This window comes from Asterias amurensis, chromosome 3, assembly GCF_032118995.1.
Source record: "Asterias amurensis chromosome 3, ASM3211899v1".
NCBI lineage: Eukaryota > Metazoa > Echinodermata > Asteroidea > Forcipulatida > Asteriidae > Asterias > Asterias amurensis.
In genome coordinates this window covers 9690488-9718385 of record NC_092650.1, presented here as the reverse complement: position 1 = coordinate 9718385, position 27898 = coordinate 9690488, and the positions used below count along the sequence as shown (strand labels likewise).

The window sequence follows — 27898 nt, the reverse complement described above, 5'->3', positions numbered from 1 at the left end:
CGGTTTGCCTATGACTACCGACCCAGTGTAACGTTAAGCTTGGGCGGTTCCAGAAATTTGGGACTCGGTTCCGGTTCTGAAAAAAAAACTTGGTTCTGAAACTTGGTTTAACTGAAAAAAAGAAAAGAAAAAAAAAGTCAATCAGACATCGGTCCTGAGCTCACACACACACAATTGAGCCAATCTAATTTAGCCCACCAAAAATAAGTCAATCAGACATCGGCACAGTGCCACCGCCATGGAGCGCCTATTCTCCCTCCATAAACAAGTCCGTGGTTTGGCAGTACATGCAGTACTACACAGCCCAGCATGAATATGAATATTCATCAACAGCCAACCCACACAGTGCTTGCAGTTTGTAGACTGTTTATGTGTATAGACTGCACTGTGTGTTGTGGATGGGGCAAGCTTATATGAATATGGATATAACGGCAGCCAATCACAACGTGTCGACTGTTGGCTAGTTTGTGGACTTTGGACTCATGCATGCTACACTACACTGAGTGTGGCTGTAGATGCCTATGCATGGATGCCTACTGTGTTGTACATGTACATGCAGCCACAGGTGATATTTTATACTTATGTCGGCTTGAAGCCTTTGCAGTGTATCTGTGGTCAGTGCTTTCAACATAAAGCCTCAAATTTTTGAGTCTGTTCGGTCTTAGGACCGGCTCCACAGAGTCATTTGGAATTGGGAGTCGGTCTTTTAACATAATCGAAACCGATTAAAAGCGGGTGTTCGGTTCCACGGAAGAATGGACCCGCGGGTCCGGTTCTTAACCGGGTAATCAAAGGAACCGCCCAAGCTTATGTAACATCAATGCTATCAATTCTTAACTGGGATACACTTTACAACAGTGACCTTCTCCAAATGTTGTGCATGTTTTTCAAAATCCACTACCTTCTTGTCAATATACCATTTCCATCAATCATTCAGCTACCAACCTCCCCATCATTGAGATATGATCATCACCTAATATATGGCATGCCCTCTGTCTCCCTGGACTGCTACAAATATTTATTCTACCCTCGTACCATCAGGATCTGGAATAGATTATCTTCTACTGTCGTCAGTGCACCCTCCATCCAAGCATTTAGGCTGCAGCCCTTCCGGAGATCCGAGTGATGGGCCCGCAATTGTCTGACAGACTCCTCTCATTTCTCCCTCCAATGTAGTGTATAATGTTAATTTTGTCTTGTCCTACACTTTTATTGCACCACACGGCGTCATGCACAGCACATCATCCCAGCTTTCACCAGCTGTAAAGGGATTACTTCATCAAGTATCAAGTACAAAATCTTGCTGGAGCTGGATGCAAGGGATTCCTTGGGGCTGAGGGAGAGGTGGTTAGACCACAAGGTCATCCTTTGGTTATTAATGGGCTTGTCAAGGACGCTGTGTCTGGATTTAAGCTGCTAGCCAACTGGCTCTCCACTGAGTGAAGTGGGTGGATTGGATTGTTTTTAATATTTAGTTAATTATTATAGTGACAAAAATGAACTCTGGGGCAAAGATGTTTATTTGAGCTTTACGTTTTAGAAACCTATCCCCAAATTTGTGTAACCACCATGACCACTAAAAACTGCTATGTATGCAGACACACGATGGTTGCACTGGTGTAAAACTGACGCAGTTTAAAGAGGGTGTTGTCACCTTATTGACCATAGACTGCAGTGAAAAGGCTTTGTGTCTGGCAAATACAGCGTCAGGCAATTTTATTGCGACCAAAACAAGCGTTTACATCAATTTCATGATCATGTGGCCAACCATTCTTAATCTGTCCTGCTTTTTTAACTATTACCAGGGCGGATGGTATAAAAAATAGACTGGGACTACTACTTTGAAGCACACGGCCGCAGAAGGAAATATGACAAATCTGCCATTGTCAAACACTCCACCGATTTAGACCATGTTATAGATTGGGATCAGGCTCAAATCATAGCACCTGAGAGACATTGGTATACATGGCGTATAAGGGAAGCTATCAAAATACACAGACACGACACTGTGCCACAAGATTAAGGTCATTTCATCAGCAGCATTTGGCATACTATCCTACCACCCTCCTGCTGTAACAACCCCCAACCTACTGACACGCCTCACTACACCCAAGGGGTTTCTCACACAATGGGCAACCCTAACAATAGCCCTGAGCCTTTAACCACACAACCAATCAGAGCATTGATTGACTTGCAGTGGATCCAATGAACCCCTATAAATAAGCCCACTCTTCTCTCACCTCTTCAGTCTCCTGACGATGACTAGAGCAAGCTAGTCGAAACGTTGAGACCAATTCAGAACTGACTTCGCAGCAGTACAGTTAATTACGATCCTATAAGCTAAAGTAGTAGTCTATTTTCTATACCATCCGCCCTGGTAATAGTTAAAAAGAAGTCTCCCGAACCCCTGAATATCTACTGCGCGGTAGTAGAATAAATGCAAGACAGTTCTCTAAGAACAAACTCTACCTGGCAAGTAGATACACACATGGTGTTACCACAAACCAAATATACATTGATACCTCACCATGCAATGCCTCAAATCCTATAATTCTAAATCTGTTCCCAGTAAATGGAAGCCGAGTTCAAGTGTAACCATCAGGATTTAGGTCTATTAGTTATTTTGAAATTTCTTAAATATTACTTGCCTGTTCGTTTGTTACTTGCCTAGCACTTTGTTTTACATTCCTAACAACATGAAATTAATTAAACATAATGATACAGAACAGAAAAACTTAACCGGTTTTGATAGTATTGGCATGGTTGTTTTATTTCCCGCAATTGAATTTGTTATGTTTTAGGGAACTTATTTTTAGTATTTGATTGATTGTTTTAGGATGGTGTTCGGCAGCGTAGAGCTGGTGGAGATTCTCAGATGACATCCATTCAACCATCTGTGATGGAAACCAAGATTAACAACATGCCATCTGTGGTTGCGCTGGTTGTTGCCATTATCATTGGAATTCTTATTGGCAAGGTTATCTTGTAAAAGTTGCGAACACTGGAGCCATCTGTTACTGTTTCCATCCTCTTGTCTGAGAATTTGGGACCAGAAGTTTAGATCAAAACTTAACTTACATGTACTAACTATATACCGGCAAATCAATAATAACAAAATAGAGTAACAACAGAACCTGTTGGAGATATTTACAGGTTGACTCAAATTATTGGACTGTTAAAATTCGCATTCTGTTCTTTGTATACTGAGTGATTCTGTTTAGACCCATAATAATAAACATTAAAAATACAAAAACTATACCTAAAAGAAGAAGAAAAAAACCCAGAAAAAACCCCAAAACATCTTCTTGAGGAATAACTGTACAAATTAAATGAAAATTGTTAAGAAGACAATGAAAATGTGGCTTTTGTTGTGTAGGTCTTTGTGATTCCAGCAAAGAGTTAAAGAGTTTAAGCTGTAATTAATACAGCAAAGTTTGATTAATAAGGGAATCAACGTGTAGTGAAGAGGATTTCAACTAGTGGTTTAATCCCAACGAGGCCTGGTTCTTGATAATTTTACCGAGACGAAGTCGAGGTAAATTAACAAGAACCAGGCCTTGGGGGGATTAAACCACTAGTTGAAAACTGATTCAACACACTTTGATTCCCATTTATAAGTACCTTTTCGGTCAAAAAAGTAAAATAAATGCAAAAATTATAATTGTTCAATGATTTCTTTCAACACAACACCCCTCCAGCTATGAAATGGTAAGGCCCTCGGGTAAACAACTCCTTATAAGGGAATGCTGTGCGCGTCGCGCGTATCGCGTGATGTGGCACAACTGTTTCAGCCGTTGCTCTCGACCAATAGGAATGAAAAAACTGTCTTATAAGCACAGGTGCAAGCTCGCGTGTCACGCCCATGTTTCAACACTTTTTACTGGTCATAAACAAAGGTTTATACACACCCACGTGACAAGCTCTCCACCAATAGGGATAGCGAAACTGTCGGAGGTATTTATGAACAGTAATTCAAACACAGCAGTTTTAGTGTGTCATTGTTACAAACATTGTTACAAATCTTTTGTTTGCATACTGTGAATGATTCAAACTGGCAATAATTGCAGACATTAGTTTTCTAATCCTATGGCTTGTATCCAATTGTGTTTTGTTAGTTTAGATGTCTAGTTTATCATGTAGGTGAAAAATATTGTACGTGATTGACGTCATGTCTGCATTGTGCTGGTCTAAATAATGCTTGTGCACACTGTATGCTATGGCCCATATGTGCTTGAGCTCAATGTGATGGCCCCTGTGTACATGTATACGTGGTCATGTGTGAATATTATGCCCTATGTGCATAATGTGTCCATAGGCATGTGTGCACACCCGTTAGTGTTAAGGGACACGTTGCCTTGGATCGGTGGAGTTGGTCCATGAAAAGCATTTAAAACCATTTCTTATGAAATCAATATGGTCGGAAAGATGTTTTAAAAGTAGAATATAATGATCCACACAAACATGCCTCAAAAGTTCTTGGTTTTTCCTTTTACTTTGCGAACTTAGTCAACTAGTTTATGGAATCAAGAACTTGACTGCACAAAATGGTGTGCAGTGTTAGTTTACAACGTAAAAGGAAAACCATGCCAATGCGAGGCATATTTGTGTAGATCATTGTATTCTACTTTTAAAACATCTTTCTAACCATATACATTTTATAACATACGCTTTTCATAGACGAACTCGCTCGATTCAAGGCATTGTGTCTCTCTAAGTGTAACATGTGGACCCGACACCAAAAGAGGTTCACACACTGTAGGGACTGACACAAGTCCACACATTGTTTTTGTTTACAGTGCTGAGAAACATGTTTTTTCTTTAATATTCTTTATCCCCGTTGCAAATTTAACATCTCTTATATGTAACATGATGACTACATTTCGAGGGTACAAAAAAACTCGGCACCTTGCAAACTCGGCACATGTACAAATACAAACTCGGCATCCAGTTGAAAACGTTTGATTTTCACACTGCGTGGTAGGCCTCAGTATGTAATTTGATGTAACAGTTCAGTCCCACAGCCACATGCCCATAAAAAGCTTGATCCTGTAAAGTTATTACCCTAGTGAGATGATCATGAATTGTTCATGAATATCCATGAACAGTTCATGTTTGTTCATTGACATCAGTTCATGAAATGGCCATCAAACTTTTCATGATGTTCTTGAACAGTTCATGAATGTTCTTGAACAACAAATGGAACAATTGGTTGATGAACTTTTCATGAACAGTTTTCATGAATTTGTCAAGAACATTTTTCATGAACATTTTTCAATGTTCATTAAAAATTCAAATGTAAATTCTTGATACTACCCAGTGGCAGACAGTTAATAACTTATAAATGTAACTCACTTACTGGTAAGGTTTAATCAACATTAATACTCTCTACATTACATTTTAATATTGTATATAGATCCTTTTTGAGTATACACCTTAACAATTATCACACTATGCACACACACATATAGGGCTTTGCTATACATCAATATAAACACCCGGTTTCCTGTTTAAGTGCCCCTATTCGTATTCATTTTTAGTTATGGTGGGAAACGTCTATTTATATCTAATTTTTTTAATTTTTATTTTTATTTTACTTCTTACAGTTAAATAATATAGAACAATGATATTTTTGGGCCATCAAATTTTAACCCAAGATTTGGTTATCATATGAATTACCCATTTTCTATATATAAAAACCTTGGAATTAGTTGATTTCTTTTACATTATGAATATATAATGAGGTCATGAAGCTCATGAATGTTCATCACTGTTCATCTTTATTTAAAAAACAAAACAAAGTTGTGATGAATTTGTTCACGATCAACCATGAATATTTATCAAACATTACGTGAATTACCTTGGAATTGTTGATCTGAAATTGAGTTTATTGCTATTCATTAAAGTTCATTAACTGCAAACAAAGTTTTAAAGCCATTGGACCCTTTCGGTACAGAAAAAACAAAACAAGTTCACAGATTTACAAACAATTTACAGTGTTTACAGAAGGTAATGATGAAAGACTTCTCTTGAAATATTAGTCCATGAAATGCTTTACTTTTTTATAGTCCATGAAATGCTTTACTTTTTGAGAAAACGGTAAAACAATATAAATTCTCGTTAGCGAGAATTACGGATTTATTTTAAACACATGTCATGACACGGCGAAACGCGCGGAAACAAGAGTGGGTTTTCCCGTTATTTTCTCCCGACTCCGATGACTGATTGAGCCTAAATTTTCACAGGTTTGTTGTTTTATATATAAGTTGTGATACACGAAGTGTGGGACTTGGACAATACTGTTTACCGAAAGTGTATAATGGCTTTAATGGACTTTCATGAAATTTCATGAAATTCATGAAAGTCCACTAAATGTTCATTAAATGAATGGATGGACAGTTCATGAACTTGAACTGCTGTGATGAACAGTTTTGAACTGTTGATGAATGTTCATGAACTGATCATGAGCATTCTTGATACTTCATCTCAAAGGGGCAGGAATAACACAGAATGGAGTATGCATGCACAGAACTGTCGCCGAGCCGTCCCCTTTTCGGCAAATCACGCTCTGTTAAAAAGCAAAAATCCATTTAAAACCCTAAACCAAACGCAACATTTTACAAAGCCCAAAACATCAAAAATAGCTCCGCACTTTAACCTACATATGGATGCAATTCATCCGTAGGCCTAAACAACTTTTTAAAAACTTGTTGACTAACTTTCTACTCCATGACTGAAAATGGATGATAAATTTCCCGGGTGCCCCAATTTTCTGGAAAGTTCGGAAGTGGTCAATTCTTATCAGCTAACATAACTAGTGATTTCGCCATTAACAGCGTTTACAATGCTACTAGCCTATTAACTATCAAACAATTTTTTATTGTGTAATTACATGTACGTTACTTTTTTTTTTAACCACTTGACTCTTCGAGATGATATTGTTTGGTGCCGAGTTTGTTAGTCAAAAAAGGCCGATGCGAGTATGTATGGTGCCGACATTCTTGGTGCCTGGTGGGTGCCGCGTTTGCAAGGTGCCAAGTTTGAGATGCTGAAGTGTCCGGTATTGGATTTCAATACATTATGTTGTAAATCATATACAGACAATGTACAGTACATGTACATATGCCAACAAAAGTCATTCAAAGTTGGTACAATATAGCAAACAACACTTCATTATAAAACAATTTTGTGTGTGAAATAAGGAACTACATTATATTGGCTCTTGTAATGGTACAGTGATGGCAATGTCAGTCAATACTCATCGTTTCTATTAAGGTGTCTGTTTGTAGGAAGGTTAGGGTTTTAGCTAAACAAGTAAGGGATGGGGCAGACTATTAGATGACATGCTTACAAAAGAGTTATAAACTTGATGATATCCATGTTTGTATACCAATTGTACACAGATGAGCTTTTGAAAGTTTGAATAAGAGGGTTCAAGTTAAAAAAATTTCTAAAAAATCTGTCTTTTTTAAAGCTAATACAAACCCCCCCCCCCAACAAACAACAACTTTTTCCTCATTAAACCTCATTTTTGCATCCTGGAAAACCTAAAGGCTAAAGGCTTTTCCAAAACCAAAAATACATTCACATGTTCATTTTGTGGTAGTTAATATTATACAAATATAACATGGTTTGAGGGTGACTAGTCGATATTAGCTCCCCGAGGTATTGGAAGTTGACAAACTAGTTCGCCTCGGGAACTAGTTTGTCAACTTCCAGTACCAAGGGGAGCTAATATCGACTAGTCACCCGAAATAAACCATGTTATATTTGTTTTACTATACTTCATACATATTCAGGTACCGGAACATGAGTTTTGAGCAAGAGAAAATGATGACTGTGAAACAAAATGCACATGATAAGTTTGTTCATGTGTTGGATGTCGCTGTGATCAAGAGAGCGCTGTTCATGCGTGTATACAAAATAGTGCCACGATCAATAGCGCCCTTGATGTTACTTGTCATTCGCATTTACCACTTGTGTGAATACTCACGTGCGCGCTTGGTAGTTAGCAAAATTAACACCTGGCATGTGGTGATGAATGGACCAATGAGAACTCTACTCGGTCATCAATATATTTATGAGGTATAGTAAAATGTAATATCATCAGTTCACTGAAACAATTCCATACCCCATACACTGAGTATTCGTTTTCCTTTGAAAATATCGTTGCTACAATGGAACGCTGACTTCACAAAGGAAATAAAACTTTATTAGCACTGGGATGTGTGGTCTTTGAGAAAATATGAGTAGGCACTCAGTGTGATTCACAGAGCAATGATAGCTGATCTGCCATGGTATGCTGAAATCTCAAAGTATTGGGACCTTCTCAATACAATACAAACAATAGTGGCAATCCTTTGTTGTATGAACCATTTTTTACCACAAAAAGGTCTGGAGTCTGGGATTACACAATAACTAATTGCTGGGGTATTCAAATCAAAACAGTTGATTGTTCCCAATTTAACAGACCAATTCAAACGTCACATTATGGCTACAAGCAATCTAAATCTTTCTTATATATAAATAATCAACCTCGTCCATTACAACATTGCTAATGACCATTTCACGTCTTTGAGCCAACCACTTTTAATATGTCACTATTTGAAGAAGTGATAGAGAGAATTTGCCTGAAGTGTATTTTCCTGAAAATTCTGGGCGATACCTCTGTACAAATTTAATCAGGATTTTCATTTGTGTCACTCATGTAGCTTTAGAAGAACAATCAAACAGTCATCACTTGTTTTTCACCTGAAAACAAAGCAACTTTGTGTGATTATGATATGTTGACATGTTTTGACACTATCTAACCCCCCCTCCCCCAATAATTTTTTTAAAAGATAAAACGGGGAAAAAAGACAATATGTCATATAGTTGCTAACTTTTCTGGAAATCTGTTCAGTTGAATTGGTCTTTTTACCACAGCCTGTATGTATTTTTTTGTTTCGAGACACTAGACACTATTGGTAATTCTCAAAGACAAGTCTTCTCACTTGGTGTATCTCAACATACATGTATGCACAAAATAACAAACCTGTGAAAATTTGAACTTACCTGGTCGTCGAAGTTGCAATATAACAATGGAAGAAAAACACCCTTGTCAAACGAAGTTTGTGTGCTTTCAGATCCTTGAATTCGGGAACCAAAAATCTAATTCTGAGGTCTCGAAATCAAATTCAAATATTATAGTTTTCTTACTCAAAAACTACATATGTGAACATTTCTTCAGAGGGAGCCGTTTCTCACAATTTTGTATACTATCCACAGCTCTCCATTGCTTGTTACCAAGTAAGTTTTTATGCTAACAATTAGTTTGAGTAACAACCAATAGTGTCGACTGCCTTTAAAGGTTGTGTAGTTGCATTGCATTGTAATATATTTGTTCTGTGAACCCGACATTTGTACTATGTTACCGACATGTCATTTCCTAATAACATGAGAAATGTATTTGACCTACATGTATAACAAAATATAGTGCAGTGGTAATGAAATTAAGCTTGTTTTGTCAGTGAATTCCATGTTATTTGCCCAAAAAACTTGTGCACTAAAATGTGATGAAACATTCCGTAATGTCTTGCTTAACACAACTTAAATAACACAAACTTTCTTTCATTTCACCAATTCCATATAACTGTATCAAGGTTTACTTTGTAGTACCATTGCAAATAATTGACCATACCATAAAAAAAAACTACCAACATTTCTATTTCACCATACCATACCTTAAGAACAATTAAAATGTTCCAACATCTTCATAGCCATGATGAAAGGATGACCCTGAATTGTGAAACTACCTGTAGCTTAAAGATAATGGACACTATTGGTAATTGTCAAAGACCAGTCTTCCCAGTTGGTGTATCTCAACATATGCATAAAATAACAAACCTGTGAAAATTTGAGCTTGATTGGTTGTCAAAGTCACGAGATATTAATGAAAGAAAAAAACACCCTTGTCGTACGAAGTTGTGTGCTTTCAGATGCTTGATTTCGAGACCTCAAATTCTAAACTTGAGGTCTCGAAATCAATTTCGTGGAAAATTACTTCTTTCTCGAAAACTACGTTACTTCAGAGGGAGCAATGTCTCACAATGTTTTATACTATCAACCTCTCCCCATTACTCGTAACCAAGTGAGGTTTTATGCTAATAATTATTTTGAGTAATTACCAATAGTGTCCCCTTTTCTTGGTATAAGCCCTGTATAAAATGGAGCTTATTTGATAATAACATCTGCTGTATTTAACTTTTAAGCCACTACAGGATTGTTGGCCCAAATAATGTTGTCCTTTTTGCAAATTTGTTTGCCCAATATTGTTATAAATGTAGGTGTAATAATCAAGTGTTTTGCATTTGATTGTATGGTACTGAAATTGACTTCAAACTACAAATATTTCATGGGACACGTATCAATTAAATGACAGTTTGTTCTAACAAAATTTAATGGACTACTGGGATTTCTTAAAAAGAGATGTTAATTAAGTAATTTGTAAATGGTGATTATTACCAGTTAATCTGTACAAACTATAGTATACTTTAGTGATAATGTAAGTGCATTCAGCGATTTAAGTAGTGTTTCATAATTTATAATGAAATTTAGCTTGCTTTCTCCACACATACATGTTTCTGCATTTGTCTTACAACTTATATGTATATATAATGTACATGTATGTGACAAAGAAATAATGAGCATAATATGGGCAAACATTTAAAGCATACTCAGTCTAGTCCTTTAATTTGCAAATAACGCACTTTCAGTGAAAAAAATTGTCTTATCAGGAAATTTACCAGTTAGTTTGTTTTTTTAATTTGTGAACAGGTTCCCAATGAAGTTGTACTCCCTGATATTTTGAATAATTCCCAGGGCCACCGGCTTCCAGTCATTGTGTGTGCCTTCACTTTTATCTGTAGATCTCTGTTTACTTACATATACTTGAACATGTACATGTCAATGATTTCAACTACATGTACATAGTTATACTTTGTTTGAATTTGATGTAACTTTATGTTTGTTTTGTTTTTACAGTTATATTGATAATTATTAGCTATAAGACAACCTCACCAGTATAACTTGTCACCAGGTTAATATTTGTGTATCTTTCAACTTTATTGTAAACATTTTGATTTCTTGGTGTTAAGTTTTTTAAATGACACTTTGTCAATCCACACAATGCTAGTATTTTGTTTAAATTACAGACATCCTTTAATTTTTAGTGATTTAAATCTTTATAAAGTGTTAAAATTTATTTACAAACAAAAACTTAATAAATCAAAGCCATAAGCTCTTGCAAATTTCAGAGTGATGAATGGTGGCTGTTAATTTCACACTGGTAGAAAGGCATTCAGTCTGATAAGAGTTGGACCGAGTTGAAAATAAACCAAAGCAAATGGAAAAACAAGTATAATTCTATATTTAAACGTTTACTATTTGTTTTGATTTGACAAAACAAACAGGCTTTTGCACCGGTTAGTTTATGTTTTTTAATTTGTGAACAGGTTCCCAATGAAGTTGTACAACTTCCTGATATTTGAAAAATGCAAATGTTTTGAAATTGCCTTCATCTAATAGTATCAGAGAGTGAGTAGAGAAGTCTTTAGTTGTTTTGAGCGCAGGGAAACAGCTCTGGTTTTCGTTAAAGTGTTTTTTGGGTGGTTTTTTTTCAGAACCCAAAATGTTGTTCGCGCTGTTTTGCAATGTTGCCATTGAGCGATTGCAATGAAACTTTCAGTGCAATGATGCAAAGATCCTCACAAGACAAGTATGTCATTATGGCGTCATCACATGTCACGGGACTTCATCTTAAAGTTTAAAATTTTAAATATTTGAAAATCTATATCAATTCAGCCACAAGAGACCGTAGACAGAAGTGTGCGCGATTGGGTAGGGATAAATCAGGTCTTCATTTTCTTTTGTGTACGTGACCTCACGTGACGTCACTTCCGGTCAAAACCGGAAGTGCCCTCTAATTCAAAAGTGGGGAAAGTTATGAAGTTGCGTTCAACAATGTTCGTGCCTGGCAAGGGTGGGCAGTTCAAAAAACATGTCAATGACATCACAAAGTGCAACAGTGCCCTCCAGGTTGGAAACTCGGTAAAATGAACTTTTAGAAGATGTTTGTGGTGAAGTTATGTGTAATCACCTCAAAATTTTCACACATGTTGATCGTCAGGCAGCTGTCATATGTGTTAAGTTACAGATCGATGACGTCACCAGAGGTCACGTGACGTGGCATTAAAGGTGCACTTTTTGAAATCGTATATCTCCCGAAGTAATTATGCGATCAAGTTGAAACTGATAGAATGTTAAATACTAGCAAGTTCTTGTAAATTGTGAAGTGACGTCATGATGACGTCATCACATGATTTTGTATGATTTTTCTTTCAGTTTGGACCTTTAAGTCATTAGTTGCTATCTAAACATGGTATAATCCAAAAAAAAAAAATTGAAATAGGTTGGATTGGTCATAACTGCTTTGATGCCAGAAGAATTTCAAATTCAAAACAGCTCTGCATTTGTGCACAAATGCAGTTATGTCTAGTTAATTATTTTTTAGCTGTGTCGTCGCGCAGCGAAACAGCTCTTGTTTTTGTTAAAGTTTTTTATTTTTATTTTATTTGACATCTCAAGAAGTTTTTTTATAAGTGCTAATTTGCAATGTTCCTTAAGAGCAATTGCGAAGAAACTTTCAGTGATGAAAGGTATTGGTGCAATGATGTGTCTCAATCAAGGATCATCACAAAGACCAACTGGACCGATCCAAGGCAACGTGTTCCTTCAAAGGTGCACTTTTTGAAGTCGTATAATTTCCGAAGTAATGATGCTATTAAGTTGAAACTTTGTAGGTTGTTAGATATTGGCAAGTTCTTGTGAATTGTGAAATGACGTCATGATGGCATCATCACATGACGACATCATCACAGCTATGCTTTGTGCACAAATGCAATCATGTCTAGTTATAAATTTTGGTTTTGACATACACCGAGATGCTTGTTAGTACTGTATACTCAGTACTTACATTGTACCGTCACATAACCAGACACACCTTAGGGACCATCTTCTCATGTCCCACTACTAGGAATAGATGCCTTTTGTTTTCAAATTCATGCACCCATTACTTTCTTGTATATACAATAACTTGAACTTGGATTTTTCCCCCCTCCTTTGCATCTGATAAAGTACATGTAGCTTTTGATACGAAAGCTCTGTTTTGCAGCTTCTTTATGTACTTAGTCTTGAGGTGCTACCGCTACTTTCTTTGTTATATTTATCAGACTAACACAATTCTTTTTTGAGTATTACATTAGAGAGAGTATCTGCTGAGATGTTCTTTGATGATACTGTTACTAAGGTCCCACAAGGCAGCAGCTAGATCCTCATTCTCTGCCTCTTCTGATGCTTGGCATAATTGACAATGGTTGAAGTACATACCTCCTTTGCCTTCTAACTCCCTAGATGTAGCACAATATACAGTGGTAGCTGCTCCTTGTTGCTATAATAAAACAAAAATTAAAGAAATCCATTCAGCTGAAATTGGACAAGTCTAGACAAAAACAAAACCTGTGTAACATGCCTGTGATATTTTTTCACAGGACTAGGGGAAAGTACCGAGTATACAGTGCTAACACACATCGGTGTATGGGCAGATGGGTAAAAACCAAAATTAATAAAACAAAACCCTTAAACGATCAACTTGAATGCAATGACTGAAACTAATTTGACCCTTAATATTTTTTTATTTTTTTATTTTGTTAACACTGGAAGGATTTCGATTATGAAAATGTTCAGAGCATTGTTGGGCGGCATTGTAGGGCGGCATTGTAGGGCGGCATTGTAGGGCAGCATTGTAGGGCTGCATTGTGGGGCGGCATTGTAGGGTACCATTGTATAGCGGCATTGTTGGGCGGCATTGTAGGGCGGCATTGTAGGGCGGCATTGTAGGATGGCATTGTGGGGTGGCATTGTAGGGTGGCATTGTAGAGCGGCGTTGTAGAGTGGCGTTGTAGGCGCAAGTAGGGCGACATTGTGGGGTGGCATGGTAGGGCGGCATTTAAGGGCGCATGGTAGAGCGGCATTGTAGGGTGGCATTGTAGGGTGGCATTGAAGGGCAACATTGTAGGGTGACACTGTACGGCAACATTGTAGGATGGCATTGTAGGGCGGCATTGTAGGGTGGCATTATAGGGCAGCATTGTAGGGCGGCATTGTAGGGCGGCATTATAGGGTGGCATTGTAGGGCGTCATTGTAGGGCGTCATTGTAGGACGTCATTGATGGGCGTCAATGTAGGGCGGCATTGAAGGGCAGCATTGAAGGGTGGCATTGAAGGGCAACATTGTAGGGCAGCTTTGTAGGGCAATATTGAAGGGTGGAATTGTAGGGCGGCATTGTAGGGCGGCATTATAGGGCAGCATTGTAGGGTGGCATTGTAGGTTGGCATTGTAGGGCGGCATTGTAGGGCGGCATTGTAGGGGGGCATTGTAGGGCGGCATTGTAGGGCAACATTGTAGGGTAGCTTTGTAGGGCAACATTGAAGGGTGGAATTGTAGGGTGGCATTGTAGGGCGGCTTTGTGGGGCGGCATTGTAGGGTGGCATTGTACATGTAGGGCGGCATTGTAGGGCGGCATTGTAGGGCGGCATTGTAGGGCGGCATTGCAGGGTGGCATTGTAGGGTGGCATTATAGGGCAGCATTGTAGGGCGGCATTATAGGGTGGCATTGTAGGGCGTCATTGGAGGGCGTCATTGATGGGCGTCAATGTAGGGCGGCATTGTGGGGCGGCATTGTGGGGCGGCATTGAAGGGCAGCATTGAAGGGTGGCATTGAAGGGCAACATTGTAGAGCAGCTTTGTAGGGCAATATTGAAGGGTGGAATTGTAGGGCGGCATTGTAGGGCGGCATTGTGGGGCGGCATTGTGGGGTGGCATTGTAGGGTGGCATTGTAGGGCAGCATTGTAGGGTGGCATTGTAGGGCGGCATTGTTGGGTGGCATTGTAGGTTGGCATTGTAGGGCAGCATTGTAGGGTGGCATTGTAGGGCGGCATTGTAGGGTGGCATTGTAGGTTGGCATTGTAGGGCAGCATTGAAGGGATGCATTGAAGGGCAACGTTGTAGGGCAGCTTTGTAGGGCAACATTGAAGGGTAGAATTGTAGGGTGGCTATGTAGGGCGCGGCAGCATCGTAGGGCGGCATTGTAGGGCAGCATTGTAGGGCGGCATTGTAGGGCACCATTGTACATGTAGAGTGGCATTGTAGGGCACCATTGTACATGTAGAGCGGCATTGTAGGGCGTCATTGTAGGGTGGCATTGTAGGGTGGCATTGAAGGGCGGCATTGTAGGGCGGCAGGGTAGGGCGTCATTGTAGGGAGTCATTGTAGGGCGGCATTGTAGGGTTGCCATGTAGGGCGGCATTGTAGGGTAGCATTGAAGGGCAACGTTGTAGGGCAGCTTTGTAGGGCAACATTGAAGGGTGGAATTGTAGGATGGCATTTTAGAGCGCCGCAGCATTGTAGGGCAGCATTGAAGGGTTGAATTGTAGGGCGACATTGTACGGGCGGAATTGAAGGGCAGCATTTTAGGACGGCATTGTAGGGCGGCATTGTAGAGTGGCATTGTAGGGCAGCATTGTAGGGCGACGTTGTAGGGCAGCATTGTAGCGCAGCATTGAAGGGTGGAATTTTAGGGCAGCATTGTAGGGCGTCATTTTAGGATGGCATTGTAGGGCAGCATTTAGGGTGGCATTTTAGGGCGACATTGTAGTGTGACATTGTACATGTAGGGCGGCATTGTTGGGTGGCATTGTGGGGTGTCATGAGAAGGTGGCAAAACGCAGATTGCTCACAAGTTTGTCCCAAGTCGTTAAGCAAATTCCTTGAATGAGCTCCATGAGCGTCAGACACAAAATTGATTTATTTAAGACCATTCAAAATGGTACAACAAACTTTCACCATTTTAAACATATATATTATATTTATTAGTTGAAATAACCCAAATTTTGTCATGTCATAATTTTTATGTTCCTGACAAAAAATTATGGAAAATTGCTTTGGGTCTGCCTGCACGCAGCAAAAACTCAAACAAGCTGTCGGGTGCATTTTGAGAAAGGCTCTGAAGGTGATGTCACTGGACGTGGGAGATAACCAAAGGACTGTTTACTGCGCCGCGGACCTGCCGTGTAGCACTAGCGGACATGTCACGATCGCGCACCACACACACACATACAACAACAACACACAGCCACAGTAAAAATAAGGAAGCATGACAATGTCTGAAAGCGACCTCGATTATATAGAAGTATCAAATGCAAGCTGTGAACAGTTGTATTGTTAATCATCTCCACTTGATGAGGATGACTCTGAAGTGGAATCCAAGGATATTCGGGGGTTGGTTGAGCCAGATTTGGCCGACGACGACAAACGTGTGGGCGCAAAGACACTGATAATAAATTTTTAACATCTTGAACACTGCGGGACAACACAGAGGGTATGTTCAGACAGCGTACTAAGTTAGACCCGAACCGGTTTAACTTCTACGAGCAGCAGGGGGTGGCCGTTAAAATAAACCCCCTTGCGTTCAGACAGCACTGAGTTAAACCCGATATGGTTTATCTTTGGTTTTAAGAGGTCAAAAAAAACGCGACCCCGTTACTCTAACATCCTGTTTATTGGCCTGTTCATTGGTCACCGTGTGTTTACAGAATGATTACGGAGGTCAATGGGTCGTCTGTTGTGAGTTAAACTGGATGAGGTCTTTCTTATTCTGTCCACACACAGCGTTAAAAGATAAACCCGAAGCGGTCTAAAGATAAATCCCCTCCCTGGATGGTTTATCTTTTGTGGGTTGAACTCGATTCGGACTAACTTTAGAACCGTTCAGACACACAGAGTTGAACTCGATCGGGTTGAACCATGAGTTAAACCAACTTTAGTGCTGTGTCTGAACGACCTCAGAATGGTGTACATTTACCTCACCTTTATGTTAGATTCTTACGAATAAACTTGTAAAACAGACACCGTGAAATTTTGCAAACATGACTACAAATTTAGCAATACGGTAAGGTACTAATGAAACATGATGTTTCAAATGCAGAAGGTTAGTTGGGAGCATTTTGTTTGTTCTTTAATTTTGTTTCTTTTTTACTGACAATCAATTTTATTTTAGGCGATGATTCTGTAATCCAGGTTTTGAAAAAGTTTCTGAAAAATCTCACGCCTAGCTGCCTCTGAACTTTGCATCTCCTAGAAGTAAAGGTCAAGATGGGGTCACGGTAAAGATTTATGTTCCAAGGAGAGCCATAACTATTGAAAAGCCCTATATAGGACTCTTCCTCTGTACACAGATACAGAGTCCTAACTATTAAGGCCCGTTTCTAGGCAGAAAGATTTCAAAGCCTCGTAACTCAAATCTTACCTGCAACAAGCCACAAATTTTAACAGATTCACACTCCATGGCGGCATACATTTTTCTCACAAATCCGTCATTTTCATGAGATAATGCAGCTCCCAACGTTAAAAAATTCCTGTTTTGATCGTTTTCTCAGTGTTGTCTGTTGTCGTGCGTACGCGTATACATTCGCGTGCAAAACGCATGATGAAAGCTTAGACGCATTAATTCTTGGTCACCGTATCTTGACTGCACAGCGTTAACACGCATCACACTTCAAAATTTGCGCGTCGTACGTCTTGCGTACACACGGCAGACTGTGAGAATACGAACAAAAATGGGAATTCCTTAGGTTGGGAGCTGCATTATTTCTTGAAAATGACGGATTTGTGAAGAATATATTATGATCAAAACCCACCGCAGAAAAAACATATGCTGCCATGGAATGTGAATCTGTTGAAATTGGTGCTTTCTTGCAGGTAAGATTTGAGTTATGAAGCTGTGCAAATTTTCCGCCCCAGAAATGTACCCTGATGTCCAGGACATCATTGTAGTACAATACTAAAGTGGAAGGCCGCCAGGGCTAACTGTTGAACAGACTCATGCACAATGATCCTTTTACATAGCATCATGTAATGGTTTACACGTTGCTGTAGACAATTTGCTGCCATCAAACCAGGAACAACGGAACCAACCCTTTCTTTCCAATAAGTGCACTGGTTCTTTTAAATGGGTTACACAACACACAGGCTTTACATCCTATCCGAATGGTTAAGTGTCTTCTTGCTGAAAGGCAGTGGACACTTTTGGTAATTACTCAAAATAATTATTAGCATAAAACCTTACTTGGTAATGAGGAGAGGTTGTTAGTACAAAACATTGTGAGAAACGGCTCCCTCTGAAATGACGTAATTTTCCACGAATTTGATTTCGAGACCTCAAGTTTAGAATTTGAGGTCTCGAAATCAAGCATCTGAAAGCACACAACTTCGGTGACAAGGGTGTTTTTTTTTTCATTATTATCTTGCAAATTCGATGACCAATTGAGCTCAAATTTTCACAGGTTTGTTATTTTATGCATATGTTGAGATACACTGAGAAGACTGGTCTTCGACAATTACCAATAGTGTCCAGTGTCTTTAAGGACACTGGCGTATGACTGGGACTCAAACCCACACTCTGCTAATCAGAAACACTGAGTTTGAATCTAGTGCTCTTAACCGCTAGGCCGTGACAGGCCAATTCATTGAGGAATTTTCTTCTGGGCTCTATCTTTACTTTCTACAGTGAATGTACAAAGTCAACCTATTTCAATCTATTGTTTGATACTGAATGATAATTACCTTGGATTTTGTAAATGGTCTTGCCAGCAAAAATAGCAATTGCCATCCCCACCAACTATGTTGTAGGTTTGTGTAGATCATATTTCCTGGATGAACCGAATTAGATGTTACTCCATTGTTCATTAGGCGTCTATTTAATTCAGAGCTCAAGAGGATCATGCATAATTTGGATCGTCCATAAGCATATAAGGATTGATAATCTGCCTTTGGCATTGAAAGTTTATTCAGGTCCAAACTGGTAGATGATGCATCAAGGAACCTTGAGAAAAACACAATAACAAAATGAAAACATTTTAATTTAAACGACTACATGTAACTTGTTATGAGAAACAAGTTTTTTTTTTTTAAGGGGCCGTTTATGACGAAATGAGCAAAACCATAAGGGCAAAACCATATTATAAAAGCAAAACCATATTTACAAAAGCAAAACCATATATACATGTATAAGAGCAACACCTTATATTTATGAAAAAAACACATATAAAAGAGCAAAAGCTATATTGTCTCAGGTTGGTTGGGTAGTATATTGTCTCAGGTTGGTTGGGTAGTATATTGTCTCAGGTTGGTTGGGTAGTATATTGTCTCAGGTTGGTTGGGTAGTATATTGTCTCAGGTTGGTTGGTTGGGTAGATGTTAGAAACAAGAGGATGTTATATAATCAATGTACTCCTTCCAAATCATATGTATGGTACCTTAAAAAAGACTTACCTATGAGACTCACATGACAATAAAATCACTCTTGATGGAGAGGACCTGATAAGAACATCTTGAAGTTGATTTACAAGATAAAAATGGGATAGATAGTTGACCTGAAAAGTCTTCTCTAAGCCATCTTCTGTAAGCTGCCACTTAATACCAAATACTGCTGCATTACAAATTAACATGTGTAAAGGCCTGCAAAAAAAAGAAGAGAAAGTAAATAAATTTAAAAAAAAAATCAAATTATTTTTCTACATGTATGTAAACAAAAACCAGGGGTGGATTGCACCAAGCGGTCTTAAACCGGTCTATGTGCTATAGCCAGCTAACTTGAAACGCGCTTAGACAGTCTTTAATTATAGACCAATTGCAATAGCGTGGTCTTTATTTATAGCCAGTCTTAAATCTTAAGCCTGCTCTGAGCTGGCTATAATCGGTCTTTGTTTTGGTTTTTAAAGATGGTGCTGCATTTATTAGTTGCAGATGATTTGATACAAAGAGCTCTACGATGAGATTTTATTTTAGAAATAGATAACACCCATTGGTGATACTTTGTATCGTAAATGTAAAAACTATGTTCCTTAGAGTAAAAATGATACAACTCACAGATTGGATATCCGATGATTCAAACCAAAGCAATGCCATACCGCCAGTGCCTGCAGAAGTGCTTATGGGGACATTGTTCGTATTCATTACTTTTCGCCGACTTATCTAAGACCGGCTTATGGCAACAGGCTTAATGACTGACTAAGCTAAGACCGTCTAAGGCAGATAGCCGACCCTAACTGACTGGTCTTAGACCACTTACTTGGACCGTTTTATTGCAATCCGCCCCAGGTGTTCAGCTTTTTGAGTTATTATGAAAAGAATGTTGTTAATAGCTCGTCAAAATGCAAAGAAATCAGAATAAATATGTATTCTTGATGTGTAATATGGTACAGCATCAAAAGGTGTACATTTCAACCTAGAATCCATTTAATAATGCCTTCCCAAAGCATTTTTTTATAGGCACTTCCAGTTTAGACAGGTCAAAAGGGAAATGTATGTTGTAAGGCAGAAGATCAAAAAGTTAATGGATGTCGTTTATGGTAAAGGTTAAGCATCTTAAAGGTTAAATTTCAACCTAAAAAGCCATAAAATAACACTTTTGCCAAAGCATTTTACAGGCACTTCCAGTTTAGACAGGTCAAAAGGTCAAGAGATTGTCACCAACTAATCAATTTTTGGGAAGTTCATAAAGCCCTTTCATTCGATGTACAGATTGTCAAAATACCTAAATGTTGTTGAGGAAATATGAACTTATGATATATTGACGACTGTAGAAGAGACTAACTACATGTAACCGAAAGGGAAATGTATGTTGAAAATGCCTTGAACACAGACTATACATGAAGCTACATAGCACCCTCTAAGGATGAGCACAGGAGCATAAATCTGCACCGCATAAACTACACGTGTTTATACATACATGTACATGTAAAATGCACGACCAATGGGGGGAAATTTGTAGTTCTTGACATACATTTTTTAATTTTCAACTTTGGCAATTCCACACTAATAGTAGTAATAAAATGGAGTATGTTATCATGTATTTTTGTCTGTGTACCTTCACAAGCACATGAGGATTGTGGTAAAAAAAAAATTTAAAAAGTTAAACGACCGAGTATTTAAGAAACTGGAGGAGATAAGTCTTCAAGATTTATACATACGTAACGGGTCATACACTTTGGTTATCATTTGAAGTTATACTAAAACAAAAGTATTGTCCAATGATGTCCAAATACCAATTCTATAAACCCTTAGGGATAGTTACCAGCCAAAATTAAGAACTTTTCTTCCCTGGTATTTAAGAAATTTAAGTTTTTAAAACAAATGTGTGCGTACAAACACGGACAGAATTTTGTCACAAAAGTGTCTGTCATTGTTCATACGTGACTATTGCTCATTTTTATTTCCGTAATAACCACAGCAACACCTCAGTTTTATTGCTTACAATCTTTAAAGGCAGTGGACACTATTTGTAATTACTCCAAATCAATTTTTAGCAAAAACACTTTCTTGGTAACAAGCAATGGAGAGCTTCGATAGTATACAACATTGAGAGAAACAGCTCCTACTGAAGTGACGTGTATTTTTCGAGAAAGAATTAATTTTCCACGAATTTGATTTTGAGACCTCAGAATTAGATTTTGTGGTCTCAAAATCAAGCATCTGAAAGCACACAACTTCATGTGACAAGGGTGTTTTTTCTTCCATTATCTCGCAACATCGACGACCAATTGAGCTCAAATTTTCACAGGTTTGTTATTTTATGCATATGTTGAGATACATCAAGTGACAATTACAAACAGCGTCCAGTATCTTTCACTCTCGACAAAGCAGTCACATTAATCAGGGCATCCACAACGGCCTCTGCTCAACTCAGCAACATGGCGGCAATTAATCCTTCCCCTGTAGTGCTATTCGTTGTCACCCAGGACAATAACAAAACAATATACATGTAAAATCAGGGCATCCACAACGGCCTTTGCTCAACTCAGCAACATGGCGGCAATTAATCCTTCCCCTGTAGTGCTATTCGTTGTCACCCAGAACAATCACGAAACAATATACATGTAATAAAAGCCCTCCAATCGACCATCTAACCAGTGGAATTCCGGTGTTACATGTACATGTACATCTGTTCCTGAACACAAGCAAAGCCAAAGGGCATTTGTGGCTACTGCAGCGGCAGTGACCCCCATCATCCCAAGGTGCTTGCCCAGCATCAGGAAAGACCAGTGGTTATTGCCAAATTGTTAACCATTTTGCGAAAATGTGCAGGTCTAAGAAGACACAAAAATCTACTGTACATGTACAATATGCAGTGGATCTGCAGGAACCTGATTTTCCAGGGCAAGCTCCACATTCATCAGATGATGAATATGCCTTCATGCTTCATAGCTCACACACTAAACAGATTCTTATTAATCAACCCAATAATGATGCATTTATCGATACATGTGCATCTGTGGATGTAATGGGTCGCTCTACATTTGACAGTATTTTAACGCAGAGATTTAGATGATAATATTGGCAAGACTCTGGTTAACTATTACTTGAAGAAATGTGTTCCAAGTGGACTGGAGTAGAGAGTGGTGACGACGACCGAAGAAAACACTTCAGACAATTGTCTGGGTCCGGTCTTGGTTTATTTACAAGTTGACTTATACCAGTACAATTGTTACAGAGGTGCTGGACCTAGCTCGTAGGTTGGAGAGACAAGTCTCTTGTATAGAGAAAGTTGAAGGAGTAGTCGAGGCCCAGAGTGAAAGTTGGGCAGAGGTTATATAGGATTTTGGTGGTGGGGGGAACTCTTAATTTAGAAATGATGTCACACAGAAATAACATAATATTGGTGACATCATTACCAGCATCAGGAAAGACCTGTGGTTATTGCCAAATTGGCACATTCATAGTGAGATGATGTAATGTTCAACAGAGGGGGGGGGGGTATGAGTGGGTGGTCAGGAATGTGAGTGGTGGCTAATTACTGGACATGGGCTAACCTAACAGAGGATATGGGCCACCTGTTGAGGTGGGAACAACTATTTGGGAATTCAAGAGATAACCGTGGGAATCATCCTTACAGTATCAACAAACGCTCGCACACCATGCTGCAATCCGTGGATACTAAACTCTTTGCATTTGGCTCACCCCATCAGTTACCGATATTGGGTACAACACGCTTGGCGGCTTGCTACAAGGACGTCAGTCATGTCCAACTTCTTCATCTTTGAAGGAACTTGTGATCACTACTCAGTTTTGGCACTGCCTCCTCTATTTGGGAATTCTAGAGATAACCGTGGGAATCATCCTTACATTACTTTTATCTGGGGAAAAGAAAATGTCCCCATTTTCAAGGTATCAATTAAAAGAAACCATAATTATCGAAAGAAAACCAAATACAAGTATAGAATGAATTTGGAAATTTAAGTAAGCACCCCACAAAACATTGGTAAAGCATTCAAACTTTGTAAACATTTGAACATGAAAAATAATAATGGCAAGATAACACCTGGATAATTATATCAAGTAAAAGTTGATAAATGAGTAGAAGTGCTTAGAATGAAATTATGTATGAACGGCAAAGAATATCGCAATTACATTAAGTTATTGAAATTAAAATTATGGTCATAGGCAATGGTGGGCCTACGATACAATTTACCAAGTTTATACAATGGAAAGTTAATTGTGGCATTAATCAGAACAAAGATCTTATCAGAAAGACAAGTTGTTGCAATCAAATTATCAACTGCGGTCAGAAGGCAAATGAATTGGGGTTGGAGGAAATTTGTATGATGGAGTTGGGCGTAGGGTTATGGGCAGAGAGTTGGGAGGGTAGATAGAGGTAGAGTGGTTGATGGTTGGGGCTGTAGGGGAATGGAGAAAAACAACAACAGGAGAGAGGTGTTGTTTTGGAATGGGCAGCAAACCCGATCCAAACCCGGAGAATAGAGCTTGGGTTGTGCACAATGCTTTGATTTGGTAGGAGTACTTGTGCGAACCTTAGGCTGAGAAAGGGAGGTATATGTACTTGTAATCTCAGTTTGGTGGAAAGTTTGGCAATACTTTGTTACATCATTACGAATGGATGGGCCATGTGGACACTTTGTTTGCAAGAGGAGTTACCATGTGAATAGGCAAGGACTGTGGCCTGTAGGGAGGTGGGGATAATTACTTGATTGACACGCTTAGCAGCAAAAGAAGGCTGATAGCGTCGGCATAGAATACCATCGACTAGGTGGAGTTTATGGAAATCCAACCATAGGCGACGTGAGACATGCGGTTGCTTGGGTAATGTGGAACGTTGGGGACGGGATCCATTTTCGACCCAAGAAATACATGTAACCAATGAAAGGTCTGGGTCATCTTGTTGACATTGCTAAATGTTGTAACCCTCGGTGGAAAGAGTACAAATAAGGTGTGCATCAATAATAAATGATGAAGGTTGAAAGTTGCAAGCTTTAGTGGGAGGAGCTGTTGTAGTTTTTATGGGGGTCTGGGTGAAAATACTATTAACATATACAGGCTTGGTGACAGGGGGCTCAGACACTGAAGGTGTGGAGCGCTTCTCGGGTGGAAGAGAAGGTGGGGAGGGGTCACAAGGTTGTGATCGGTCATCTCGACTGTGTGGTCTGGTATGACTGTGACGACCTCTATAAGGGGACTCAGGACGGCGGGTACTACTGGAGTAATGGTCGTCATGGCAGCTACGGTCATAGCGACTGGGATGGGGACTGGGTGATCTGTGACGGGTGTCTGAGAGTGGCTACATGCGGTAAGCACAGAATTCCCTGCTTCCGCAAGTGCCGATTCTTTTACAGTAAGCAGATCCATGAAATTGGGCCCTAGCCTCTACACATTGATGTTTTTTTTTTTTTGGGGGGGGGGGGTTGCCAGGGTAGTAGAATCAACTTTGTTTGAAGACAGAATGACATGGTCTGTACACATTGATTTTATTATATTCTTTTATTGTACAATTTACAGTTTACAAAAGAACCACAGCTAACTTGGTACATGGCTTAGGTTGTTTTTTAGGGGGGGGGGGGGTGGGGGCGTTGACAGGGTTGTACAGTTAACTTTATTTGAAGACAGAATGTTCAGATGATTTCGCTATCACTAGGCAACCTTTTTTCAATTTTGATATTTTAAACTCAAAAATAAACTCTATTGTTGTTTGCAAATACATACATTTTTTGTGTTGTCATTATTATGGAAGTGTACATGTAGGCTACTGTTTTTTTTTCATATTTCTGCTCACCAAGTTGAATGATGTTACCATGTTAATCATAGTGTATTGTTGACAACATGGGACAAGTTTATTGCACACAAGTGCTAAGTTAATCAATTTGAACCACCCACCCCTCTGAAAGACACAAAATGAAATAATATATGCGTAACTTATGGCTTATAAAATTATTTGTAACTCCCTCCGGAACATTAAAACTAGGAAAATTGTTACGACTTACATTGTAAGACAAATAAACCCAAGCAAAGCTGCCTAATCCGTTGGTGGATACGAAAATCCTTCCACTGTACTGTACATCAGGGTTTGGAAACGTCCTTCGTGTTGCTGCCATCAAACATGATGTCAGTGGCAGCGGTTGAACGGACAAGATAGTCCTAAGCTCACCACTTGCTGATGTTCAACATTGCAATATTTTCTGTAAAACAAAACAAGAGAATTCATACAAAATTATTAACAAAAGATTTGTGGTTTGCTTGGTGAAGTGTCGATATTGTATGTGTGTACCTGAATTGCTTTAAAACTATACCCATGCCAGAAGGCAATCATAATCCAAAGTAAAAGTTACATACATGTACATTTACATGTACATGTATGTAATGAATGCTGTGAGATATTTGTGTAGATGCACATGTGTCAACCACCACGCAGTTACTTGGTGGAGAAAAACAACATAGCTTTATCTACATTATCAGTTTAAATTGATAATGTATGGATTTTGCCAATAAGTTATAAAACGCAAGACATAAATTACCCCTCCCCTCACATTTCTACTGACTAAGTGCATGTGTTGTTCACATACATGTATTATAACGTGAATGGAGGTAAAAAATAAACCTTGTCCATCATGTTCGTTCATGTTTTAATTTAGTCAAGGATGCCTTCAACTATTTTTGGCAGCAGAAATAAACTGATCAAACGAAGCATCATTCAGTATATTTCATGAATCATTTTGTGGCCTTACCTGTCTGTCTTTAGCTGTCAATCATCAGGATTTGGCTCATCCTCTTTGGCCTGACGATCACCGTTCCCGGGCTGGTTAACTACATGCACCGCAAATGGCTCGAACCGGTATGGCTCATCAACGGTAACGCCACGTACTCTTTCTTCGTAACACGTCTTCGGCTTCTCTCTCGTCTGGTGAGCTCCCCTCATCGCTAGAGCCCTCACTTTCCTCTCAAGTGCCTCCCGGAAATGCCTTTTCCTCATCTTTATTGTGGTTTTCCCAATACCGCTACCATCGGACATTTTCGCTGGGTTTTTTTTGGTCGAAAAAAAATGCAGCCTATTAGTGTCCGATGTTATTCCGCATTCAATGTACATGTACATGTATATATAAAAATGCACGCACACGATTGACCCGATACACTGTGTACAGAGCTTCCGTACGTGGTGTGACGTCACACACAGAGTATGAATGGTTCGTGGGTCACCAGCTTTTGCCGAAACTGAGGTTTTCTGGGTCGGAGTACGCCACGCAAATTTGTGTTTTTTTGCATGAAGGAAAAGGTTTTATTGAATAGTACTCAAATATCAGTCCTTATTTTACATTTCTTGAACAAAAATAGCAATATAGGCTATATCAATAATCCGTTCTACTCTACTAGATCTTTAACCCTTCTACATGTAGCAAGATGATTTCATTGTACCATGGAATTTTGGGGCGTACAATTCTACTACGGGTGTTGACAGGACAGTAATTGTCCAGAACCGCTTGAATAGTATTCTCATAAAACTATACCTGGTCATCAACATTACCAATACTCATCACAGGAACTAGATTGGATTCCAAATCCTTCATCATATTATTAAACAGACCTGTAATCCCGACAATGAGTATATGATCTGGGTAACTGAGGCTTCTTGCGATTAAGTTTGATATGAACAGAGTGGTGATCAGACAATAGATTTTTATGAACTTTGCAATCCTTCACCAAATGGTCTTCAACAATAGCAATGACAAAATCCAGCTGGTGACCTAATTTGTGAGTAGGGCCCTCAACAAAATTATGGAGGTTGGCACTGAAGAGAATGTTAACAAATTCAGACAATTCATCCATGTATGTACATGTACAGCTGGTCTGTTTGTACAATCTCTTTGCAGCTTTAAATTGTGCATACTCCTATTGTATATTTTATACCTTTCCATTGTATATTGTTAATTTCTTTAATTGCTTGTCATTGTTCGCTTGATTTTAAACTTATTTTTATATCTTGTTGTTTTTGCTGATTATCTATATTTTAAATGTTTCTCTGTATTAGCGCCATGGAGCATTGTTTTCGATGGATATGGCGCTATATAAATGTTTACTATTATTATTATTATTATTATTATTATTACATTAAAATCACCTAGGTAGATAGGTTTACCAGGGAACAACGAAATTTCACAAATAAAGTTTTCAAATTCAACAAGGAATTCAGATGTTTTAATCTATTGGCTTGAGATGGTGGCGGTCTGTAGATGACAATGAACAGTATGGATCTAGATTAATAATAATAATAATAATAATAACAAAACAATAACAATAACAATAACAATAACAATAACAATAACAATAACAATAACAATAACAATAACAATAACAATAACAATAACAATAACAATAACAATAACAATAACAATAACAATAACAATAACAATAACAATAACAATAACAATAACAATAACAATAACAATAACAATAACAATAAC

The 27898-nt window shown here is 38.7% G+C and overlaps 2 protein-coding genes across 2 annotated transcripts in view; one reads left to right on the top strand and one right to left on the bottom strand.

The window, feature by feature from the left end:
* The window catches only part of LOC139935365 (vesicle-associated membrane protein-associated protein A-like), a 60519-nt gene extending 50801 nt beyond the window's left edge, over positions 1 to 9718 (top strand). The window contains exon 6 of the mRNA XM_071929911.1: positions 2837 to 9718. Coding sequence (XP_071786012.1) covers positions 2837 to 2989 — 153 coding nt within the window. The 3' untranslated portion in view covers positions 2990 to 9718. The remainder of the gene's footprint in view (positions 1 to 2836) is intronic.
* Positions 9719 to 10760: 1042 nt separating this feature from the next.
* LOC139935364 (WW domain-containing oxidoreductase-like) overlaps positions 10761 to 27898 on the bottom strand; it is a 64946-nt gene continuing 47808 nt past the window's right edge. The window contains exons 7-9 of the mRNA XM_071929910.1: positions 19425 to 19610; positions 18717 to 18975; positions 10761 to 13483 (exon numbers count right to left, since the gene is read on the bottom strand). Of these exons, the coding sequence (XP_071786011.1) occupies positions 13295 to 13483; positions 18717 to 18975; positions 19425 to 19610 (634 nt within the window). The 3' untranslated portion in view covers positions 10761 to 13294. The remainder of the gene's footprint in view (positions 13484 to 18716; positions 18976 to 19424; positions 19611 to 27898) is intronic.